General features: G+C 37.1%; 1 protein-coding gene across 2 annotated transcripts; it reads right to left on the reverse strand.

Annotated features, from left to right (window-relative positions):
• Positions 1 to 402: 402 nt before the first annotated feature.
• Positions 403 to 16,265, reverse strand: slco1d1 (solute carrier organic anion transporter family, member 1D1). Of its 2 annotated transcripts, none has more exons than XM_026225247.1 (15): positions 16,124 to 16,265; positions 14,947 to 15,003; positions 13,432 to 13,573; positions 12,974 to 13,106; positions 12,725 to 12,846; positions 11,947 to 12,093; positions 10,529 to 10,627; positions 9,657 to 9,908; positions 9,384 to 9,548; positions 6,634 to 6,829; positions 4,968 to 5,133; positions 4,190 to 4,374; positions 3,812 to 3,876; positions 3,603 to 3,720; positions 403 to 1,597 (listed from the first exon to the last, which is right to left on the reverse strand). In XM_026225247.1, exons 2-15 carry the CDS (start codon positions 14,995 to 14,997, stop codon positions 1,378 to 1,380), a joined length of 2,061 nt encoding a protein of 686 aa, XP_026081032.1. In that variant the 5' UTR covers positions 14,998 to 15,003; positions 16,124 to 16,265; the 3' UTR covers positions 403 to 1,377. The 2 variants fall into 2 exon arrangements, with proteins under 2 accessions (XP_026081032.1, XP_026081039.1); XM_026225254.1 differs by having other exon boundaries at positions 14,947 to 15,150; positions 16,124 to 16,254.
• Positions 16,266 to 24,169: the final 7,904 nt, after the last annotated feature.

Genomic DNA, 24,169 nt, shown 5'->3' on the forward strand with positions numbered 1-24,169 from the left:
TGTCATAACGTCATTTAACAAACTTTAGCCACGAAACCTGAAAAGTGAAAAGTGAAAGGCTGAGCAGCGGCGGGAAGCGAGAGAGGCTTGCTTCGGTGAGGCGAGCTCGGGCTTTGCGCGGTCTATTGGCCACAATGTGTGGCTTGGCGAGAAGTGCAGCTGGCGGGGTAGGAGTGATCATGGGGCCGGCAAAAAGCAGGTAAGTCAGCAGTATTTATACTATGGTATCGATTACTCGGTTGTGGTCCACCGGTGTTGATTAGGCTAAGTATCTGATGCGCTCGTCCTGAACCTTGTTACTAAAACCTCATGTGTAGAAAACATCACTAACTATCAAGACTACTATTTAAAAAAAAGGTATATTATGGTATGACAATAATGAAGAAAGACAACACAGACAAGTTCTTCTACATGTAAAACTTTTATTATTTCAAGAAAATTTTATAAAAATGAATGCTTAAATTTGTATAAAGTAATGGTGTGCCCATGCATATTGGCTGATGTTGCTATTAAAAAGAATGTTTTTACTAATCTTTTACTTTGTTTACTTCATAGGGGTTTTAAGTATCATAAATCATCAGTTCATAAGTAATTTTTCCAAACACACCATTGTTCCATGTACTTTACAAACAGTTACTTTCAGTTGCCTTCAGTTCCACCCAGAAATTCACTATGCTTTACAAAACAACACACACACACACACACACACACACACACACACACACACACACACACACACACATATATATATATATATATATATATATATATGAAAAACAAAGTGTGAAGATATATGTGACCACAAACTATATCATTATGACATGACAAGAAATTCATATGAAACAGTGAGCTTACAATGTTCTGACATGATAGCATATAATATTATGTAACAATGTTCAGCTCTAATGAACCATGTTATGCATAAGTAACATTTTCTTTGAGTATAATACATTACTTTCTAGTTCTGATACTACTTAAATGCTATTCTTTAAATGTGTAAAAAATAACAAATACAAATATATGTATATCTAATCAGTAAATGTACAAATTATCACAGTTTCATGGCCAAAACCTTTACATTTTACATGGATATGGAAATCTCCTTTGACACTTTAAGAGTTCAGATGTAAAAGCCTCTAAGAGCCATCTGAAATTTTGTCCAAAGAATAGCATTTTTATCAGGCTCCTATATTTATGTTCAGCTATTTCAATGTTACTGCATAGAAAATGACCTATGCATTGCCATTACAGTAAAATTACTGAATCTAAACATAGAAGCCTGATAAAATGCTAGTTTTAGATGAAAATTTCAGATGGCATTTTTTTGCATTTGAACTTTTTGGTGCAATACACACATTTGAATTTGAAAGCATAACTTTAGATAGTGGTCTCCTGGTCTGGGTTTTCACTGCATTTTACAATGGCTGAAGACACATTCCCATTGCCAACAGAAACATCATTGGCATCCTGTTCTGGAGCTTTTAATTGGTTCTTTAGTGCAAGTTTCTTTTCACGATGAGACAGTCTAATGTACACGACTCCCCACAATATGTAGGACAAGGAATACAGGCCATATATAAGACCCAAGAAAGCATTTCTGCAGGACAAGAAAAAGAAAGAATCTTTATGAAAGTTTGTAGCTTTGTAGACTTCATGTCTACAAAATGTCAACATGGTAGTAATTAAATATTTTCTAGAACAAAGGGTTTTAAATAAGGCATATACACACACACACACAGACAGATAAGCATGTATATATATATATATATATATATATATATATATATATATATATATATATATATATATATATACATGCTTACATACAGAAAAGTAACATTTTGAGTTGATGGTGGTGCTAGTGAACATGAACAAGAGACCCTCAAACGAATTATTCCAGTCATTCATTAACAAAACACTTTTGCAACAGCAACAAAAAAAACTAAGGTATGATACAACTTTGGGGTTTTACCCCGTAAAAAGTTGTGACGAAAGTCCATGTGGCAACGTGCATGTATCTGACTTCAGATAACCTTTGCCATCATGACCTATCCTATATTTTTCTTCAAACACTAAGAAATAAGATAGGGCTATTCACTAATTGTATTGCAATTGCTAGCAGGCAACATTTCATTTACATGGCAAGTTAGAATCTGAATGATTTCAGGAGGATCAAGGATTACAGTAGCTTTTCATCAAGTTAAATGTAAGGACATATAAATGTGATGCGATCTGGAAAAACTCATCGGCTGTTGCACTGGGATGTTTTCAGGAAATTCGAAAAATAGGTTAATATGTACATTTTTGGTCAAAATTAGGGTTTCATTAATTATTATTCTATGCCATCTTGTCTATCATCTCTGAAAATATCTTGGCAAAATTAACTTGTTTACTGCAGAAAAATACTGATTTACTGTAGCAAGCAGAAAAGACTGTGTCTTTCTCTCATGTTAAGAACACGCTGTGGTGGGGCTTTCTCTTAACACCACTAAAACAGTTAATTTATCAAAATAAATCATGTAACATAGTCCTGAGACTATGCTTATGATAAACAACAGAAAATGTGTACTCTTCAGGGTAACATTACACTGTTTGTGTAATGACGGAGTATAGTGCTCCTGAAAGACAACGTTCATTAAAGCGTTAGTTCACCCAAATATTTAACTTTGCTTCCTTTGCTTCTGTTAACAAACGTTGATTTTCACGAGACTCACCAGCGCATGTGCAAAGCTGACCTCATACGTCATTCCCCCAGAACTGCTTCATTTACAATTGTGAGCACAAGCTAGATTAAAGTGATTATTATGATTTGATTATGGACATTTTTCTTAGAAAAACGAATTTTCCCACTGGAGAAACCACTTTTCCCACTTTTTTGAATGGATGAGCTTTTCATTAAACCAAAGGAGTGCATCAAACAGACTTCATGGTGAGTAATTTATGGCTTAATTTTTTTCTTTTTTGGCTGATTCTATCTCACTTTAAACCTGTTTTTCTCAAAATTCCATTCAGGAAAATCTTAGCTATCTGCCGACTTCAGACAGCCATACCTTTCACCATGATTTGGGTTTTCCTATAGATCACATCACACATGTACCATTGTTACAATACATAACTACTATGGCTCTGCGGCTCTGTGGCTCATTTACACCATGAACGATAACTATATAGATAAGCATCCACACCAGTGGACATTATCTTCTGTTTATTCTAAGTGCATGCGCATCTGCCGCTTTAAATTCTCAATCTTGTTACAGCAAAGTTGATTCTGATTGGCTGTTAATGTTTTTATCGTTCAGCTGAAATTAAAATAGTTTTGAAAGTGATTCCAGTAATATTGTTTCTCTGTGCCTTTGTGATTGTGTTGCGGACTCTGCCATTCTTTTATATTGAGAACAATTTTTAGAACTATATCTTTATTGTTATCTTTATACTTAATGATCTTGGTGTGAACAGGCCTTAATACAGACATTACTCAGATATACTGGACTATCTAGAAAATACAAAAATAATAATATTAATTGTATGATTAACGCCATTATTTTGGAAAACTGTGAATGAAAATGTTGAATTTCTGCAAATGCCAGTGTAAGTTTACTAACCTGAAGGAACCAGAATCATAGATACGACACGCTCCTCTCCCTCCACATTGTTTTGTGCCCCATTTCAAACAGGCCCTGTCAATAAGGGCTCCGAAGTAGACTGGAGGGGGAATGCCACCTAGAAAAGTTTCTCAGGTCAACTAAAAATACTTATTTTTTTCTTTTGTTGTTTATTAATCTTGTGTAGAGAAAGGAAAAGATCTTCTTACCCAGAGTCCGAACAATCAAAGTATAAATACCAAGAGCCAAAGACTTTAGTTCTGGATTTATGGATCTAAGAAAAGAGCAGTCATTAGGACATATATTCATTTTTAAACCTAATATTAAAAAAACGGCCTTCTCACATAACATACATTAAGACAAAATTTTAAGACAAAACAGTGTGGGATTATATTAGTACTCGACTTAAGTCAGAATAAACCACTTCATATTCCAATAAAGAAACATATTTTTGTGTCATAAGGATGAACAGGCACAAAGAATGACCAGCATACTGTATTACATAGGATTCTATAAAGACATTTAAGTGTTTCAAATGTGTTTTTTGTTTGTTTGTTCGTTTTTTGCACTTTTGGGAGATTCATTACCTGAGCAGAATAATGTAACCTGGTGTAGCCCCACAAGCCGAGAGAAAGGCACCAATGACTGTCACTCCCATGTACAGCTTAAACATGAAGTCACAATCACTCTTGCGAGGGCATTGGCCCAGCACTGCTGACATGTTTGCATACGGGAAAGGCGAATCTCCAATACAGGTGCAGTTGTGGAATACCTTTGAAAAGAGTCAGATTGTGTCAACTACTACAATACCAGCAAAATGCAGTAGGGTCTAAATGTCTGACAGTACGATACATACGAAATTTTGGGCTTTTTTAGGATTTTGGACATTTCAATAAAGAACTTTAGGTTAAACAAATATTTAACACTGATTCCAGGTCAGTAATCAAATGCAAGCAAACCATGTTCGCATGTTTTTTTGTTTTGTTTTTTTTTTTGTACAAAAGGTCAGATTTCATTGAAGTGTACAACATGCTCTTTGGAACATTAGTAAATCATGCTGGCATTACATTAATCCTCAAGTTTACTTAAACTGGTCCAAGGCAGTTCAAGATCTGCTGTCAAAAGGGGCACAAAGTAAATACCGAAACATATTGAAAATGAAATATATTTTTCATTACAAATTTCTACTCAAATTGTTATTATGACAACATAATGTCATTTTAATTATTTATTAATTTTTTATTTCATTTTAAAAAATGTTGGTAAAAAAATAAATTAAAATAGATGCATCACTGGCGGTCTCAGATTTTTGGCCCTAATGATTTAAGGAAAATAATATCTAGATGTCTGAAAAGAATAGCTTACCATATTCTTGCCGTCACCAGTGGAGCTTTGGCAGCCAGCAAGGCAGGGGGAGGCATAGGTCAAGCCATTGCTGGCACATATGGGATCCCAATGTTTGAGAGAGCAGGAGCAACCCATGTTACATGGAGAAATTAGTGTATTCTGCTGATAGGACACCTGAGGAACCCTATTAGAAATACACATAATAATTAAACCACTTAAAATTAAGTTGATTTACACTTAATGGCGTTAAAAACGAATTTGGCATCTAAGACCCAAACAGACCCAAATCTCTCTCTCTCTCTCTCTCTCTCTCTCTCTCTCTCTTTCTATATATATATATATATATATATATATATATATGTTAGGGGTGTAACGGTTCACAAAATTCACGGTTCGGTTCGATACGATACACTGATGTCACGGTTCGGTTCGGTTCGGTTCGGTTCGATTCGATACGTTTTAGATACAGCAAAATGTAAAAACATCTCAACTTTTCAGAATGCCGCAAGCGCACCGCGGGTCATGTGACAAGAACCAACCAATCAGCTTCATCCTTTCCCGTAACAACGTTGAGAGCTCAGCCAAGATGAAGGAACAGCTGATCATAGTTGTATATGGATTGCAATTTTGAAATAAATTCAGTAGCAGAGCTACTGCAAGCGATTTTTAGAGCTGCAAATCCATTTATCCTTCGCTGAAATTTCCGCGTCTCATGGAGAGAGCACGTCATTGTTGCTTAGCAAAGACAGACGACTCATGAGCGCTTCTGCCCGAGCGCTTTGGAAAGGAGGAGAAAGACGCGCTTAGCGTTTTCCATGCGTTTTTAGGCACGATATGTGAACGGCCCCTAAGGTGCTCGCTCACTCAGCACGCGCTGAAGGCTCGTTGCAAAATGTCTAATGCATTTAACAGACCAGAAATATAAGATCCTAAAATAACCAACAGGTCTGGTGTTTGGGTTGGATTCCCTGTAAGCTATAGTGTCTAAATGCTGCAGGGATAGTTTGCTGCGTGCATGTTTCTCCTTTTTTTCGTCTTTTCCCAGATAGTACTGACGCATATATCCCAGATATTCCCGCTGGTTTTTTTTTTGTTTTTTGTTTTTTGTAATCCCGCTGGTGTACCCTGTCATGTTGCAGATGCGACATACCGTTGTTTTTTTATCCACCACTCTCTTGCCATCACCATTATAGCTTAAAGGGAATCCAAAGTGCACCCAAACACCAGACCTGTTGGTTATTGGAGGATCTTCTCATTTCTAGTCTGTTAAACGCATTGGCTATTTTGCAACGAGCCTTCAGCGTGTACTGAGTGAGCGAGCGCCTGCTGAGTAGCCTAACATAAACATATAAGATGGTGTTTTTTTCTTCTTCGGGAGTGTCAGGGGCGTTGCCTGTTACGTTGTCTGGGTTATTGGGCTACCTTGTTGAACGCATATCATTATATTTCTTTCTCTCTCTTTTTTTTTTTTTTTTCAAATATAATTAATTACTCCAACGAACCGTTCGGTATACATAATGCGTACCGCGTACCGAACCGAAAGCGTCGTACCGAACGGTTCAATACGAATACGCGTATTACACCCCTAATATATATATATATATATATATATATACATATACATATACACACACACACACACATAAACAGCAAAACTGTAATACTATTTTTTTGAAGTGTTTACCCTTGATATGACAATGTAAGTCCTGGCACTTGTGTGTTGTCACACTGCAGGAAATACTGAATAAGCAGTGTAGAGAAAGCCAGAAGAGATGTTCCAATGCAGATCTTGGTTGCTCCGAGGACATTCAGTTTGAACTTCTTCATTATAAACCCACCTGTGACAATTCCCAAAGCCACAGCTGGTAGATTCATAATGCCTGGAAAGACCACAGATGGTTACCATTTTTTATTTATATAATTTATTTGATTACATACATTTTTATATTTAGAAATTTAAATGCATGTTTTTAGTCACAACATAATAATTTTTTTTTTTTTTTGAAATACACTTTAAAAAGATTTGAAACATTCTGTAAATTCGTGAATTGTATTGAACATGATTCTGCCTTCTGAACAGTGACAGAGTTGACAGAGCATAGTTTAGTGCTGCGATTCCCAGTGGGGGCTTCAGCACAAAAGAGCAGTTTCCCTAAGAGTGGAAGATGGGAAGTGCATCATTTTAATGATGTTGTCTTGTCTGTGTGTTTTTGGATGCAGTGGTTTCCTAACCATCTCTGATGGTCAAGATCACAGTCTCTTTGGCCCTAACATGCTGAGACAATGTATGTAGATTTCCAAAAGGAAGAAGGGACAAGAATTATCACAAGATGACTACTCGGATAAGCTTCCCCCTTCTGGGATGGTTGCAAAATCAGAGTCTGATTCTGAGTTGAAAACCATGCTTTCCGAGGCAGCTAAGAACATCAGGCTTTAGCATCCACTAAACCTAAGCTGTCCAGATAGTGGCAATCGAGAGGTGGAGTGTATTGCTCTTTCCCAGGAGGTGGTGACAGCAATGCTCCTTCCCCCAGAGGAAGCATTTTGTTGCCTTTCTTTTACTCGATGCAGTCTGGCAGTCAGCAACATTTGTTTGCCTTACCCCCAGCCTTGTCCTCCCTATTTCCAACAGGCCAAAAGCTTACACCTCAAGGAAAAACTGCTTCCTCACGTGTCTCTAGCCAGTCCCTCATGGGATCCAGAAAGCCAGGAAAGTGCAATCCCCCACTTTGGGATGCATTGTCTCCTGAGTTGGGCCCCAGTACTCCCCCTTGCTGTCAGTTGCATCTATTGTTCCTTTGGTGGCGCTCGTAAGGAGTCTGGGAGTCTAGCGACGTAATAAAGCCTGCTCCACACAAGCACTCTTTCGAGATGTTGATGCAAAAGTGCATTCTCACATGCATACTGCCCCAAGGTTGTTTTGCAGTGTCAGGCTTCTTGATATTGCATTAATACAGACCCTTTCTTCGGTTTTCTTTTGAGTCCTCAAATAGTACAAAGTCATTTGCATTGTACCTTTCTTTCTGCATCTTCACCAAAATAGCTAAGGATGCCCTTTCCCCATTAAGGATCGTGAGCATTCAATATTCTCAACTATGTTGACAACTGGCTCATTCTAGCTCACTCTTGAGATCTGTTGTGGTCTTTGGGTCAACTGGAAGAAGAGCAAGCTCTCCCAAATGCAGAACAACTCTTTTCTCAGTACGGATTTGGACTCTGTCATCATGATTGCGTGTCTCATGAACAAGCATGCGCAGTTAGTACTGAACTCCTAGACGGGACACGGAAGACTTAAGTGGACTGTGACATGGGGTGATAGCCACTATCACTTATGTCAGGGACCCCTCTACTTGGCAGGCTTATGCCCTGAAAGTGGAATCTGTTCCCTGAGTTGTGTTCTTCTTGCTGAGAAGTCCCTCAGAGATGCCCAATCAGTGTTGTCCCACTCAACCTTGAAAATGTATGTTGCTGTTATCACAGCACATCACAATGGAGTGGATGAAAGGTCTGTAGGAACAACCTGATCATCAGGTTCCTGAGAGGTACAAAAAGGTTAAATCCTCCTAGGCTGTGCCTTGTCCTCTCTTAGGATCTTATTTGGGGATCTCATTTCTGGACTGCAAATAGCTCTCTTTGGGCTGCTAAAGTCAGTTGAGCTTATAATCCTGTCTCTGAGGACAGCACTCCTTACCATGATCATATCACATTATCTTGAGACCCCAGCCAAGAGTTCCCACTATTTCTTTCTGGGAACTTCCAAGTGCTACCTTTGGAGGGGGCAGACCCAATCATTACATTGCTGAGTCCTGCTCACACTCTGAGCAGCTTTTTGTCAGCCTTAGGGGTCAGCAGAAGGGAAATGCTCTCGCTGAACAGAAGTTGACCTGCTGGCTAGTGGATGCCATCACTTTGACACAAGACACAAGGCAAGCCATGCCCACTAGGAGTAAGGGCCAACTCCATGGTGGTTTCCATAGGGACCCTATATTGTACCTCAGTAAGTAGATGTATTGTCAAATGTGACTGACTGAAAAGAAATGTCTTTTTTAAGCATTTAAACCTCATTCCCTATAGCAGGGAACAGAGAAGATACAAAGCCACTCCCTGACAGGATTCTGCCACAATCCTGAACTACACCGCTGAATGGCCAGGGCACTCTACCCCTCAGCACAAGCCTGAATGTTTCAAACAATATTCATTTTCTGTAATAGGGCTATAAATGCATTTTATAATATATAAAACGTTATGTTTGCTAATATAAAGTAGTAACAGATATTTACAAACTTGGGACTTTTTTTGTTAAAATATTTTTTTATATACATGAATAAGAGGGACAAAACTGACACTTATTTTGTAGAATGACATCCCTATGTGTTTTCAAACTGAAAATGTATATTAGACAGACAAAAATAAATGCAATAAATGTAAACCTACCTATCAAAAATATGGCCCTCGATGCTGACTGGCCATAAATTTGCTCCATAAACTTTGGCTTAAATGTGATCATTCCTATAAAACCATTGACTTGCACAAATGCAGTACATACAAGGAGCAAGTAAATTGTGTTGCTGAAGAGTTTTTTCAGTGATGGTAGAAAATCTAGAAAATATCAAGAAGACAATTGTATGTAAGTTCAAGAGTCATGTACGATCAATTTTTCGACCAAATGTCATGAGTGAAAATTTGTATATTTAATGAAATGCACACCTTTAGCCAGAGCTGCCATGGTGACCGGAACTGGTTTGTCGGGAGCATCACTGTGCTTGTTGTCGGGAATGAAATGGTCCTGCTCACCCTCATTAGATTTTTTTTCAGTTTCAGTCTCACCCTGCTTAGGAAGAGACTTGGGAAGGAACCAAAATGGAATTCCAGCAAGTAACATCACTCCACCAGTTAACAAAAAGCCAAGCCACCAGGCACCAACCCAACGTGAGTCTTTGTGGTTGATGGAAATGGTATCTAAAAAAAAATAAAATAAAAATAAAAACATATACATTGTGTTCATTAATCAGCCAAAATAATATAATTGGAAATCCCAACAAACAGTATGAACGAAGACCCGTTATGTCAAAGGGTAACAGGGTTAGCCAGTTAAATAAAGGACTAGTTATCATAAAGTCATCTCATTCATTACCAATGATGATGTACACTAACTTCAGTTAATGATGTGTTACTGCAGATCTTATGATATGAAATCTTCTTTGATAAACAGAGAGCTTTTTCAAACTTTAACTTTTGAACCTACTTAGTAGAAGTCAAGTGAACTGAGCCAATCGATTAGACTAAAAGACAAACATTCACTTTTAACATAATTCACATGCAATAACTATGACATGGTAAAGCTGAAAGTACAAAGGCTACTTTGTATATATCAAATATGCTAAGAAACGTTGCTGGGAATGTTTCCTAGAACTGTACAAAATATAATCATTTTTGTTTTTAATATATTTTCTTCCCATATTTTCTAACCATGAGCCTAGGGATAATCATATGTAAGATCAATGTAGAGCAAAGAGTCATTATCAGTTAATGGTTAAAAAAATAGGTTTGCAATAGTCCCTGGTTAAACAGGTGAATACCTAAGTCCACTGCTCCTATGTCCACATACAGCTTGGCACAGAAAGATCCTAACATGAATCCAAACATGGGGCCCATTATTCCCACAGTCTGTATGAGAGCTGAAAAAAAAAACACACACAAAATAAAAAAACTACAAAAATGAACTCGGACATCCATCTTATTAAGAGAAAGAGTAGGAGAGAACATGTCCAAATCATATTTCACTGAAAATTACTATAAAATATTTTTCTTTATTTTTCTTTTTGCATGACATTATATTCATGACAATTAAGCCCCACCTCCCCCCATCAGACATCCTAATTCTCATTTTCTTATTAACATGATGAAAAATGTAAATACATTTAATGACACTTTGTAACATTCAAAATATCAACTTTAAATTTAATATTGAATAACACACTACTGTTAAAATTATAATCAAGTACTTTAGACATGCTTAAAGGGATAGTTTACCCATAAATTAAAATAGAATGTTTATCTGGATACCCCCAGTGCATCCAAGACTTTGTTTCTTCAATAGAACACAAACAGTGATTTTTAAGTCAAATCTTTGCGGTCTGTCAGCCATACAATTTAAGTGGGTGGGATCATGGCTTTGAGAGTCACAAAACATACACAAACAAAACCAAATTAAACCCTGTAGCTCGTGATGATACACTGATGTGTAAAGACACAAAACGATCGGGGTGTGCAAGAAATAGAACAGTATTTATATTGTTTTTTTTTACTTGTAAGTTTCACCACAATGTCTGAACTGTCCTGAGTTTGTTTGGGTCTTCTTCTTCTTTTTTATGCTTTATGGCGAATCGCAGACTTATAAGTGCATTAATGCCACCCATTTCTCCGCCGTAAAGCATAAAGAAGAAGAAGACGCATCACACACAGGCTGAAGAAGAAGACGCAAAGAAAAATCTGTATATCAATATCAATATAAATACCGTTCAATTTCTTGTACAGACCGATCATTTTGTGTCTTTACACATCAGTGTATCATTACTAGCTGCAGAGTTTAATTTGGGTTTTGTTTGTGTATGTTTTATGACTCTCAAAGACGTGATTCCCATCCATTTACATTATATGGCTGACATAATCTCCATTTATATTCTTCTGAAGAAACAAAGTCACTTACATCTAGGATGCCCTGGGGGTAAGCATATAAACATCTCATTTTTATTTTTGGGTGAACTATTCGTGTAAGTATGTTAAAAGACTGCACTTTAAAGTACAATGAAAGTTACTTTTCAGTGTGTTAAGAAACAGTAATGAAAGTGCATTCTTTAAGTGAATACAATTGGCAAAGTGAAACTGGTGCGTTTTGACATCTAATGGGGTTAGAGTGCAACTAGTAAGACAGTAATAGGCTTCAATGTATGCCAGAATTGGTAATGCAATGATTAAAACTCATAATCAATCATACCCATGTAAAGAGCAGTGTTTTCCTCCCTTGAAAAATCATCTAGATAAGACAACCCAAGAGGCATGACGGGTGTCTCTCCTACCCCACGGAGCATGTTCCCAAGAAACACATAGATCCACAAGGAAGAACTGGCTGCTTTCTCACATTCTACAAAAACAAAAGCACCTCAAATGAACAACTGCACACACAACTGTGTAATACACTACAATATCGCCATCTCAATGACAGAACAAAGTCTATTTTTGTCAATTTCAAGTGTCTCAATTACATAAAAAGCAATCCAACCCAATACATTAGGCTTCCCAAAGTTCAAAGTTCTGATATGGGGAATTGTGGGTAGCACAATCATATTACAAGCCAAACATGACAAATGATTCCACAACTTAACTTGTGAGTTATGTTTTCTCTAAATGATTGTCATTTCTTATGAATGTGTGAGGCAGTTTTAAAGTTAATCTTACAATAAAATGTATATATCTGGGTTATCACCCAGAAATGAGAAGAGTAAATAGGAACATTTTATTGTGCAAATTTAAAATGATTATATGAGGTGCAATATCTCCCAAACATTTCAACATTGTATTATCTCATGTTTCTGTTATTATATTTTCTATAGGATTTTTTGGAAGAAGAAATTTAATTGGAGAGGATATTGATCTAATCCTGTGAACGCCATCAGCTTATTATTAATGCAAACAAACAAACAAAAAATATATATTAGCCTTAATATATTATCTGAGGTCATTCTGAGGGTCAGGTTCAGGGTTGAACAACTTACCTGCTTGAGTTTCCAATGTGGGAATTTCATCTTGTGCAAGACTCCCATTGGTTAAACATGGTAGAATACGCTCTGTACCATTAGAGGAAGAGAAATGTGACACTGTTGTCTCATATTTGTACCTGTGGAAAACAAACAGATATTTGTTATATATTATTTGTCTTATAATTGGAATCTAGAAACATATCCTTATTGGCACAAATATGGTAACTAAAGGGGTTTAAAGAGTAGCTGGCCAGTTAAACTTACAGTCCTTGGAAGAAATGTGGTGACGCAGTTATGAAGGATCCCAAGGCCATAATTAAACATCCAGCTCCTATTAGTCGTGGTCTATGAAGCTTAGCGCCAAAGTAACTCACAAAAGCTATTACCAACAGATTACCTGAAACGAAACAAAAAATGGCATGCTAAATTGTGCTGAAAATGTAGATTTTGAGAAGATTAATTGCAATGTCATTTCATATGAAAATACAATGTGATTTAGAAGGAAAAGTATTATTTTTAGAAGAAAAAAAAAATTATGAAGCCCCCCCCCCACCACCACCATTAACACCTACCTATGGACCATAAGAAGATTTACCAGTGATATAATACACATTTTCCACCAGTTCACCAAAATGCAAAATACTACTTATAAATTGCCATGCGTTTTTTGCTTTCTGTTTCAATTAGACCCTTAAAAATATATCTTTTTTTTTTTTTCTCACCAACTTCAAAACTTCCATCAATTAATCCAATCAGTGAGCTGGGAATGTCAAAACGTCTCTCAATCTGCGTGATAGAGCTCTTCATGTAGCTGCCCTGAAATGCTTTGGCAAAGTACACAAAACACATGGCAGCCAAAAACATCTGAAAAAGACACACACACAAACGTGGTTAACAATTCATGCAACTAAAACCCACTATGATTTTATACACAAAACTATATTTTTACAAAGTCACTATTTTAATGCTATTTTGAGTGGTCCCTAACATGTTGTTAATCTTTTTTTAGGGTATTCAGAGGGGTCTTAAATTTGCTGTTTTGAGACATTCCATAATAATGGCTTGGTATGGTATTTCAAACCCAATCTTTGTATGCGAAGCATGAATAGATCATATGAAAACATGCTAATAAGATTTACATACTAATGTACCAATTCACCAAAACATGAAAAATATATGAATTTCTATTATTTTTTATTTTATATTTTTTTAATGTTAATTAATATATTTGTTATCAATTCAGTACTTATTCAACACTACACAAGACAAATGGGATTAGCAGTGACACATTACACAGAGGTTTAACCCACATTTTGCCAAGTAGTAAAACCATTTTCACACTATTTGTACTAGAATCAGATTACCATTGCATGTTCATGTTACACAAGTTAACTATTAAAGTTGTAGTTTGGGTCAAAATCCATGCAATTGATTGGTTTACACGAAAGGAAGTACACTGATTACGAACTGCCACTAAAACTGTGACTTTGTAGAGACTCATTTTCTTTAGGCGATAAGGTCAGGAGATTTCCTAGTAGAATATTGCTTTGGAATGGGAAGATCCCAATGGATTGAGAAATATTTGTGCAGTTTAGTAACCTTTTTTTTTTTTTTTGAACCTCATTGATTTTTGTTGCGTGGGAATATTCTTTTGGGAAGGTCAAACATTGTAATAACATGGAGGTAGGTAAATGATGAAATACATTCATATAAATATTTGTGAAAACTGGATGTATCTGAATGTTTAATGGTTTTATTTTATTTATGTATTCATTTTTTTTATTGGTACACTGAATACAATACATGTAGTGGCCACAAAAATGTTTTTGACACTGAAGCCTCATTTAATGCATGAATTAGGCAAAACAATAAAGCCAGTTTCCATCAAGATCAAACAGGTGTCCATAATAAGCACAGGTTGTTAATAGCATTGTTCACTAATATTGAAAACCAGAAATGGTCCAAATGTAAAATGTCAATATATATGCAATTTTTAACATTTACAGTGTCATGATATTTTTTTCTTTACAGCCAAATGTTTTTATTTTTAACATGCAATGACATTTGCACATTTGCACAAATTTTAGAAGATCAGCTGAAACTGTGCAGAGAAAGTCAATAGAAAGTAATTGCATAGTGATGGGATTAAATGAGCTGTTATCACGTTCATGTCTTTGATCATAATGGGCCAATGTAAATAAAAAACTTAAAAGCAGGAGAAGATAAGTCAAAATTACCTTTAATTTGGAGCAGCATGGCTCTTGTGCCGTCTTCTTTTCCACACTCATGATGCCCTGGAAACAATACGAATGACAGATCACAGAACAGTGCAGAGCGTGTGAACTCCAAGATTATTATGTACAGCATCAAGTTATTGTCGTGCAAACAGCAGTGTCCATTGTTCACGGGAGTAAGAAAACATCATCTGAGGGGAAAGACCCCTGAGGGTGGAGCAGAGAGTGGATTCAGAAATTGCACCACATTTCCTGCAAGAGGAAGGTGGTTTAAAAAAAAAAAAAAAATCAAAGTTTTCAAGAATTATGGACAGCAAGACAAACTTTGATGATGTTGGTTTGATGCTGTAGACAATGAAACGTAATGTGGGGAAGGTTCTTTTTTTTTTTTTAGAAAGTAACAAAAGAAAATATGTTTAAAAAGAAATAAATAAATAGCTGTTTTGGCAAAGTTTGGCAAAATAAATTAAGTGTTGATTTAGGCTAAAAGAGAACAGGGCTTGTTGTTACAAAAAAGGTTTTGAGCACAATAAAATTATACAGATATAAAGTCAGGCAAAGAACAACAATATAATGAAATTTACTATATTGAATAAAAAATTTATCAATATTGATTGGTTGCATGAATGTCGGTTTGGGGAAAGTTATCATTGAAATTTAATTTAATTTATTTATTATCTAAATTGTATATATATATATATATATATATATATATATATATATATATATATATATATATATATATATATATATATATATATACATACATATATATACATATATATACATACATATATATACATATATATACATATATATATATAAGATAGATAATGTAAGCAAAATAATGGTTTGTCATTTCTATGTATGCTACCTTTTGTATTTTATATAAAAACACAACTCTTTATTTTTAATGGAAATCACATAATAAACCGTATAATGCCAGACTGGCCAATGTATCCCCTTAAAGCATGTGACAAGCTTTTACAGAAAAGTAATAAATAAATAAAACTAAAAATATTCACAGATGTGACAAAATGCCCAGATCTTGTGCATAGTATAACAGAATACAATGCATGTTAATACAGCTAAATCATCTCTTCAACACATGAAAACAGGATCTTTTAATAAACAAAATTACAAACAATCAGAGTGTAAGAGCTAGAGAAATCAAACATACCTGTGCTGTTGCCTGTGTCCCTCAGAATGGATGGAGGACTCTGGCCCTTTGCTCACAGGTAAGGCTTTATCATTGAGTGTTATAACATCTCCTCTAATCAGTAACCAAACAATCATGTCTATCTGGTTGATCATGTTAACAGATCACTTCTCTATAGCAAGGAAGGGGGGCTGGGGTTTCTCAGTGGTACAGAGGACAGAGCAGACCAATGCTGTCTCATATATGCTTCGGACAAACAGAGACAGAATGCTGCAGGGAAAAGGGAGTCCCTGGAAACTGTGTGTGTAGTTTATTGAACAGTGAAAACTTTTGCTCTAGTTCATGAGACTGTGAAGTCACGCTTCACTCCAATTGAAATAATAAATAAATAAATAAATAAATAAAAATAAGTTAAGATTACAATGATGTTATTATTATTGTTGTTATTGTTATTATTATCCTGGAAAAAAATATATTTTTTTCCAGGTTAATGCAAAAGCAAATACCGTTTAAAATGAAAAACACAAGTGTCAAATTTATTTCTGAATTAAATTCAAGATCATTTTGAATTATGAATGCATAAATAGGAACACAAATCCTATGAGGTCTTGACACACCTGATTTAAGGTTACAAGTTTGATTTGGACATGAAATCACATTCAGAGAAGAAATATGGCATTATTCATATGTGGTATCATCAGAAAATATAAAACAGTTCAAACTGAAGTTATAATTGAAACATATTGCACATAATTGTGGTAGATTAATGCAAAACTAAAGAAAATAGTGAGTATTATTTAAACAGGAAAAAAGCATTGATTTTGGCACAGACAGATGACTGAAAATCAATAAAGCTGATTCACTTTTAAAACAAGATAAAAAGTACAAATGGCAGAAATGTGTTTGGCTTGAAACTAAATCATCCTGAACATCAGCAGCTAATTACACACACACCGAAGGTGATCACATGTAACATTAACTAACATTTTCATTCATTTGTATGTCAGGTCAACTTAACCTTTAACCAAGAATTCACAATCTGTGTGACATGTCTGTATGTGAAGTGGGTCAGAGGGATTTTACTGCAAGTCAGTGTGATTTTTCACATTTCATAACTTCTCCTAACAGCACTGGTGACTCTGTTCAGGCTGTAGCATCTCGTTAGTATGAGCCCACATGCAAGACAACACAAAGCATAAAGTATTGAACTCAGGGGCCACATATGCAAATGTTAAATTGACTTTGTCCACTAAGACTAAAAGACGTGATTCAGTAACACAGAGCTAAAGGTTTGTAATATATATATATATATATATATATATATATATATATATATATATATATATATATATATATATATATATATATATATATATATATATATATAATGAGGCTAAATTCATCCGAGACATATATGTGTATGTATGTATGTGTGTGTGTATATACAGCATACCCCCAAAATGTGCATTTGGGGTTATCATCTCAAATGTGACTTAAAAATCTCCACCTTCTTCTCCATATTTATTCCTTCATATATAAATTATTCCTAGTCAAAACAAATTTATTTTATAATTTCCTTTAGCACAAAATGTGTGGTCCATTAATTTTAAATAAAAAGAGTTTTCTGATGTAGGGTTTTGCACTATGCATGGCGTTATTTAAGATGCAAATAATTTGCCAATAATTTGCATGTATTGAAACATTACTGACAATACCCTCTAGTGGCCAAAAGGCTTTTTGTCAGGGAAGGAATTTTTGGCAGTTTCTTCTTTGATACTACAACATCCAGCTTAGTGTTTGTTTAACAATATGTCTATAAATTAATCATGACTAAAATATTCTGGTTTATTTGAAAATAATCAGGTTGTAAAATCACGTTCTGCAAAATCAGATATTGGGATTGCCTGTAGTGTGTCACACACTGGCCCTCGACTTCCTGTGTGCAGTCATCATTTATAAGGTTCATCCTCATCAATCTGGCAGTGCAATGTAACATTACCTACATAAAGTGAAATGGCAGTCAGCAACATACTTAAATCATGACTCGGCAAACAAAATATATTTATATAATAATCACTATATCATTTGAATTTCAAATAAGTGAGTTATTTTGAATTTTTTAGTTCAGTCAGGCCACGGCGGCATAGGCTGCCACCAGCTGATGCGGTCAGCTGTCAAATCTCGCCAATCACTACCATTCTCCTATTAGACACGGGACATACTGTATATACGTGGCACCATTGCTTGATAAATATGCTCAAATGGCTCACAAGGCTCAAACTGCTTGCGAGAGCTATCACTCGCTCAGGAACTAATCAGACGGCGAATCTACCTCCATATGAAGAGTAAAATCAGGATTTTTTTTACGTCGTGAACTTAAGCGAATTGGCCGTGTTGTTTGTCAAGTGATAGACTGAAAGTGATATGAGAATGACATTCATATTCAAGTTGTGCTTTCACCTTTAAGTCATCTCTGGATGTCTTCAAGAAGCTAAGCAAAGTCTTTCATTTTATTGTCTAGTGCTATGTTGGCAAATATGCTTCAGACCTTGCTAATTTTCCAAGCTAATTGTTCAGTTTTGTGTGCTAGGCATGCTATATCATTACCACACCGGTAACACTACCAGTTAAATATACCCAGAGCCTCATTAATCTGTTGTCATTGCTGTCAAAATGAATGGGCTGCTGCTTCAGGCTCATCTATTAGGGATGCTTTCATTAAACTTATTGACTATTTCCAACACGTTGGGTTTAAATCAGTGATCTGCTGTTGCTCAAGCTAGTGTATCGATAAAGTGCTTGATACTAAATGTACAGATCATAAATTTTGCTCATATCAGTGCTAAAACGTTATCCGAACAAGGGCTAATGCTGTTGCCTAAATTCTAGTATTGACCACATGCCGTACTACGTTAAAGGGACATGCTGATCTCTTTAGCTGTAGCTTTGGCTTTAGCTGCACCCTTCACTACTTCTATTCTTCTGTAAGGGGATGCTTCCCCACTCTATGCACTTTCTATGCAAGGTCTTTGCTTAAAGCTATCAGGGTATTGGGACTGCTTGCTTGTTGAGGCTTATCTAGTGTCCAGTATCATGGCTAGTCCTGCCTTGAAATTTAATGCAGTGTTTTCAAGGTTAAAATAAAATGCTTGGATTTAGATAAGTGCTAGAAAATGCAGTGCATTGGGTCATAATAATTTGCTTTCATACTGGATGGTTAATTATGTTTTCATAAAATAAGCAGCTCCGCTTGAGTCTGCGCGTGTGGATGTAATGTGCTCTTTATTAACGCGCGACCTCCGGTAGAAGAGAGGGGAGAAAAATAAATAAATAAAAACACCTTACCGGAGGTTGCTGTTTCAGTCAGCAATGGCTCGAAATGACAAATTATGTAAACTGAGAACGAAATATGAGTAGCCCTGTTAAGTCTGTTTGGTTGTTTTTGTTTTGTTTTGTTTTCATGGGAGAATGTGCGCTTTGAGCATAAAGGTAAACAATTTTCCCTGCTCAGTTACACTACATCTTAAGACTTTCGAAAAATGTAAAGAGAAAACTTAAAAATGAAGGAAAATTATTGTGGTATACATTTAATATTGACTTGCAATGTGTAACAGGTAAAATAAAATTGTAATGTATTTTGCCAAAATGTTTGTTCATGTTGTAAAATAATTCTGAGATTCATTGAATATAATGTGTTAAGTACATCTGAAAGAAAAGGATATGGGGACACCTACAGGCGAGTATGATAACAATTGAGTTAAGTCGGCCATATTCTCTTCAGTTTTATGAAGCTGTTGAGGAGAATGGTAGGTGGAAAATCTCTCTCCGGTCGAACTGAAATAAAATGTTGTCAGGCATGATTTTTTTTATCTTTAAGGTCAAAATGTGTACTAAAAGGGTTTTATTTCATGTTTGAGTCATAAGAGACATAGAGTAGAGAATAATTGCAGTTATATGAAACTCAATGTCAAGCACGTTAGGAGCACATGGTATTTCTATCTTTGTATTTTCTCGTTATTTTTACACTTATTTATTTTTGACAGTTACGTGACCGGATGAGCTGTTTGGTGTCATTTCACATATTCTCAGGTATGATGTACTAATGTTTGTATGATGCTATGTTTTCTGTGTTTGGGAAAAAAAGAATGAGCTCTTAATTACAAAGATATTGATTTATTGTCTGTTGAATTGATAAATCAGTTTTATGAAGCTGTTGAGGAGAATGTTACGTGACCGGATGAGCTGTACTTAATCTGTTTGGTGTCATTTCACATATTCTCAGATATTTAGACTCAGTAAACGTGCGATTGATGAGCTCAGCCTTTGTCTCTGTGTGGTCCTTTCCGGGAGGGTAGAGAGAATGAACCAGTGAGAGGGGTTACAATGGTGCCGTGACCCGGATGGGAGTGAGGTTTAGGGGGGTGAGTGTAACGGAGGCCAGCGAGTAGTGCTGTGCAGGTAAACCTCACTCCCCGATCTCAAGAGACGCACTAGCGACTGACGCTAGTGGCTGTAGCCATTTAGCCTCCTTGTTAGTGCGTCCGCCTCCCATGCCGGAAGACCCGGGTTCGAGCCCTGCTCGGAGCGAGTGTGAGGAGCGTCAGAGAGGACCTGGGTGAGAGGGGTTACATTGGTGCCGTGACCCGGATGGGAGTGAGGTTTAGGGGGGTGAGTGTAACGGAGGCCAGCGAGTAGTGCTGTGCAGGTAAACCTCACTCCCCGATCTCAAGAGACGCACTAGTGACTGACGCTAGTGGCTGTAGCCATTTAGCCTCCTTGTTAATGCGTCCGCCTCCCATGCCGGAAGACACGGGTTCAAGACCCGCTCAGTGCGAGGAGCGTCAGAGAGGACCCGGGTGAGAGGGGTTACAAATGCATACAATCTTTATTCAGGGTTCCCTAGCATCAGGGTAGGTATTATTGGCATTATAATTAATCACAAACATTGTTGAACGCTACAGTTGTGTTCAGATCATGCTCTCACTGGACTAGACTCTCTCAAATATCGTCATTATAAACAGAGGAAATGACATAAACAATATTTAATTTGTGGTGTAGTCCGCAAGATGCAGTGGAATCATCAGTCATTAATCAGGAATGTTTGTTGCTTGGTTCTGTACGTTTTAAATCCCGAATGGATTAACCATCTTGTTTTATGCTACTAAAATTACCTAATGAAGGATGTATGAATATGATGTGTCATCCCCCTACCAAAAATGTAATCGTCATTAATCGTCTTTGTGACAAATTCTAAGGACATTCAAATGTTAGGACATTTATACAAACTGTTGTACTGGTCCAAATGTGCCACATGCTGGCAATTTGCTGATTTTTGTTTAGAATAATGCAAATTGTTAATGTGCCTCAAAGATCCAAATGATTTACAAAGTAAGTTGTATCTGTGTGGTATCTGTGCTTGTGCTTTAACTAAGTTAAGAGTATGTATGTAAAAGGTAACTTACCACAGTTGTAAAGTGCTGGAAAATTGAAGTGTACTTGGAAGTGCTTGGATTTTACTTTTGAAGGTTTAAGAACCCTGGTGTACTTTTCTCTGCACATCAGGGGGCGATGAAGAGTAATCATCCTCTAAAACCATCCGAATCACTAGTGAGAAGTCATTGGCTCCATCCAGAACTTTAGGCAGCTGACTCACTGCGTATCAGGCAATGACTTGTAGGCAGCATTTTTTGCAAGAAGCCACCTCATGAACTGATTTTGGACAGGTTTCTGAGGCAGAGTAATGGTATACAGCATGATCTAGAGCTAAATATAGGAAGTTTTGGTGATAACTAAGTGGATATTCGTACAAAATGTGCATTTATTAAAAAAAATACAAAAACAAAATGAAACTGACTGCAACTTCAGATGTCATTTTTATTTTTGGCTTAACTGTCACAGAATTGAATGCACAGGATTGTGGGATATCAAAAGCAGCGAGGATACATCTACGGACATGCCGTGATGCCTTCCATCCTTGGGATGCATCCTTCAGAGGCAGCTTTTTTCAGATTCAGATGCAGCCATCGTTTCCCCACACTGCATCTCTCGGCCCTTAGACCTCTTCAACTCAAAACATGTGGTATGGACCCACGTACTTTATACCAGCCATTCATTCTGCGTAGGCACAGCAACCACCGCAGCTTCAACAGTCTCCATAATCCATATCTCAAAGCAATGGGCTGATGATCATCATCAGCGTATCAAGGATGCATTAGGCCTACATCTCCGGATGTTATATTAGCGCAAAAGCTTGAGCAGCTCTCTACGTTGTTCTCCCACAGAAGAGAACACCAGTGGTGCACAATGCCAGCCATCAGACCCTTCGAGAAGTGAAGGAGAAGGAGGAGATGGAGGAGATGGAGAAGAAGATGGAGGAGAATGAGAATTAGGAGGAGAATGAGGACGAGAAGGAGATGGAGAGTGAGAAGGAGATGGAGAATGTGATGGAGAAGATGGAGAAGATGTAGGAGGTGAAGGAGATGATAGAGATGGAGAATGAGAAGATGAAAGAGAAGAACAATGAGAAGGAGATGGAGAAGGAGGAGAGAAAAAAATTGGGCCTGCTATTTTCGCCCGCTGGAGGGAAGACCCTTGCTGCTATAACTAGAGGGGCTTGCTGTTCTATCCCTCATCGAGGAATGAACACCCCTCAAAAAAGAAAAAGGGACTGCTGTTTTCTCCCGCTGGAGAGAACACCTTTTGCTGCTATAATTGTAGGGGCCTGTTGTTCTATCCCTCAGCGAGGGACGAACACCCCTCAAAAAAGAAAAAGGCACTTATGTTTTTTCTCCCGCTGGAGAGAACACCTGTGGCTGCTATAACTGTAGGGGCCTGCTGTTCTATCACTCAGCGAGGGACGAACACCCCTCAAAAAAGAAAAAGGGACTGCTGTTTTCTCCCACTGGAGAGAACACACTTTGCTGCTATAACTGTAGGGGTCTGCTGTTCTATCCCTCAGCGAGGGACGAACACCCCTTAAAAAAAGAAAAAGGGACTGCTGTTTTCTCCCGCTGGAGAGAACACCCTTTGCTGCTATAACTGTAGGGGCCTGCTGTTCTATCCCTCAGCGAGGGACGAACACCCCTCAAAAAAGAAAAAGGGACTACTGTTTTCTCCTGCTGTTCATCCCTTCAGCAGAGGATGAACACCCCGCTACTTAAATTAAAGAGGGGCCTACTATTCTCTCGCTCCTGTTTAGAGGGGAGAATACCCCTCTCCTAGCCAATAGGCTGCATTAAGGACATCTCAATCACATTATCTTTCTCTTTTGCAGGAATGGAACAGGGACAATTTTGGGGGGTCTTCCCACTGCTCTCCTATCCCTCATGCCAACTCAGGGACATGCTGCTCGTTCTTGCGGCTCTCCTGCTGGAGAGAATACCCTTCACTGCTATTACTCGCAACTTTAAATAAAAAGAGGCATGATATTCTCTGCCTCATTAGAGGGGAGAATACCCCTTTGCTAGCCAGTAGGCTATATTAAGAATATCTCAATAACATTGTCTTTTCTCTTTTGCAGGAATGGAACAATGATGGATGGTTTTGGGGGGTTCTTCTTCAGGGAGTAATACCTCTCATTATGTTTGGGGGGTTAATGTTTAAAGCTCTTGTATGTTCAATTGTTTAGGGAGCAAGAACCCCCAAAAGGAACCATATCGCCAAAGATAAATTGTGTTCAATAAACTCAAGTAAACTTGCCGAAGTAGTCCTGTCTGAAATCGAGCGCAGCGTTAGTTCAGTCAGGCCAGGGAGGCATAGGCTGCGACCAGATGATATGGTCAGCTGTGAAATCGCTCCAATCACTACCAATCTCCAATTAGAAATGGGACATATATACATGGCACCACTGCTCGGTAAGCATGCTCAAATGGCTCGCAACCCTCCCTCTCTCCACAATATAAGCATGAACATATTACTGTACACCTTCTGGTTGTCGTCTTCTTTGTTTCAGATCACTAAGGCTTTCAAGTCTCAGCTGGTATGGAACTCACGGCTGAGAGACACTCATTCTCATAACCAGGCTACAGGATAGACGTCCCACTGCCACACCTACATGATTACCACTGT

Source organism: Carassius auratus, chromosome 4, assembly GCF_003368295.1.
Source record: "Carassius auratus strain Wakin chromosome 4, ASM336829v1, whole genome shotgun sequence".
Taxonomy (NCBI): Eukaryota; Metazoa; Chordata; class Actinopteri; order Cypriniformes; family Cyprinidae; genus Carassius; species Carassius auratus.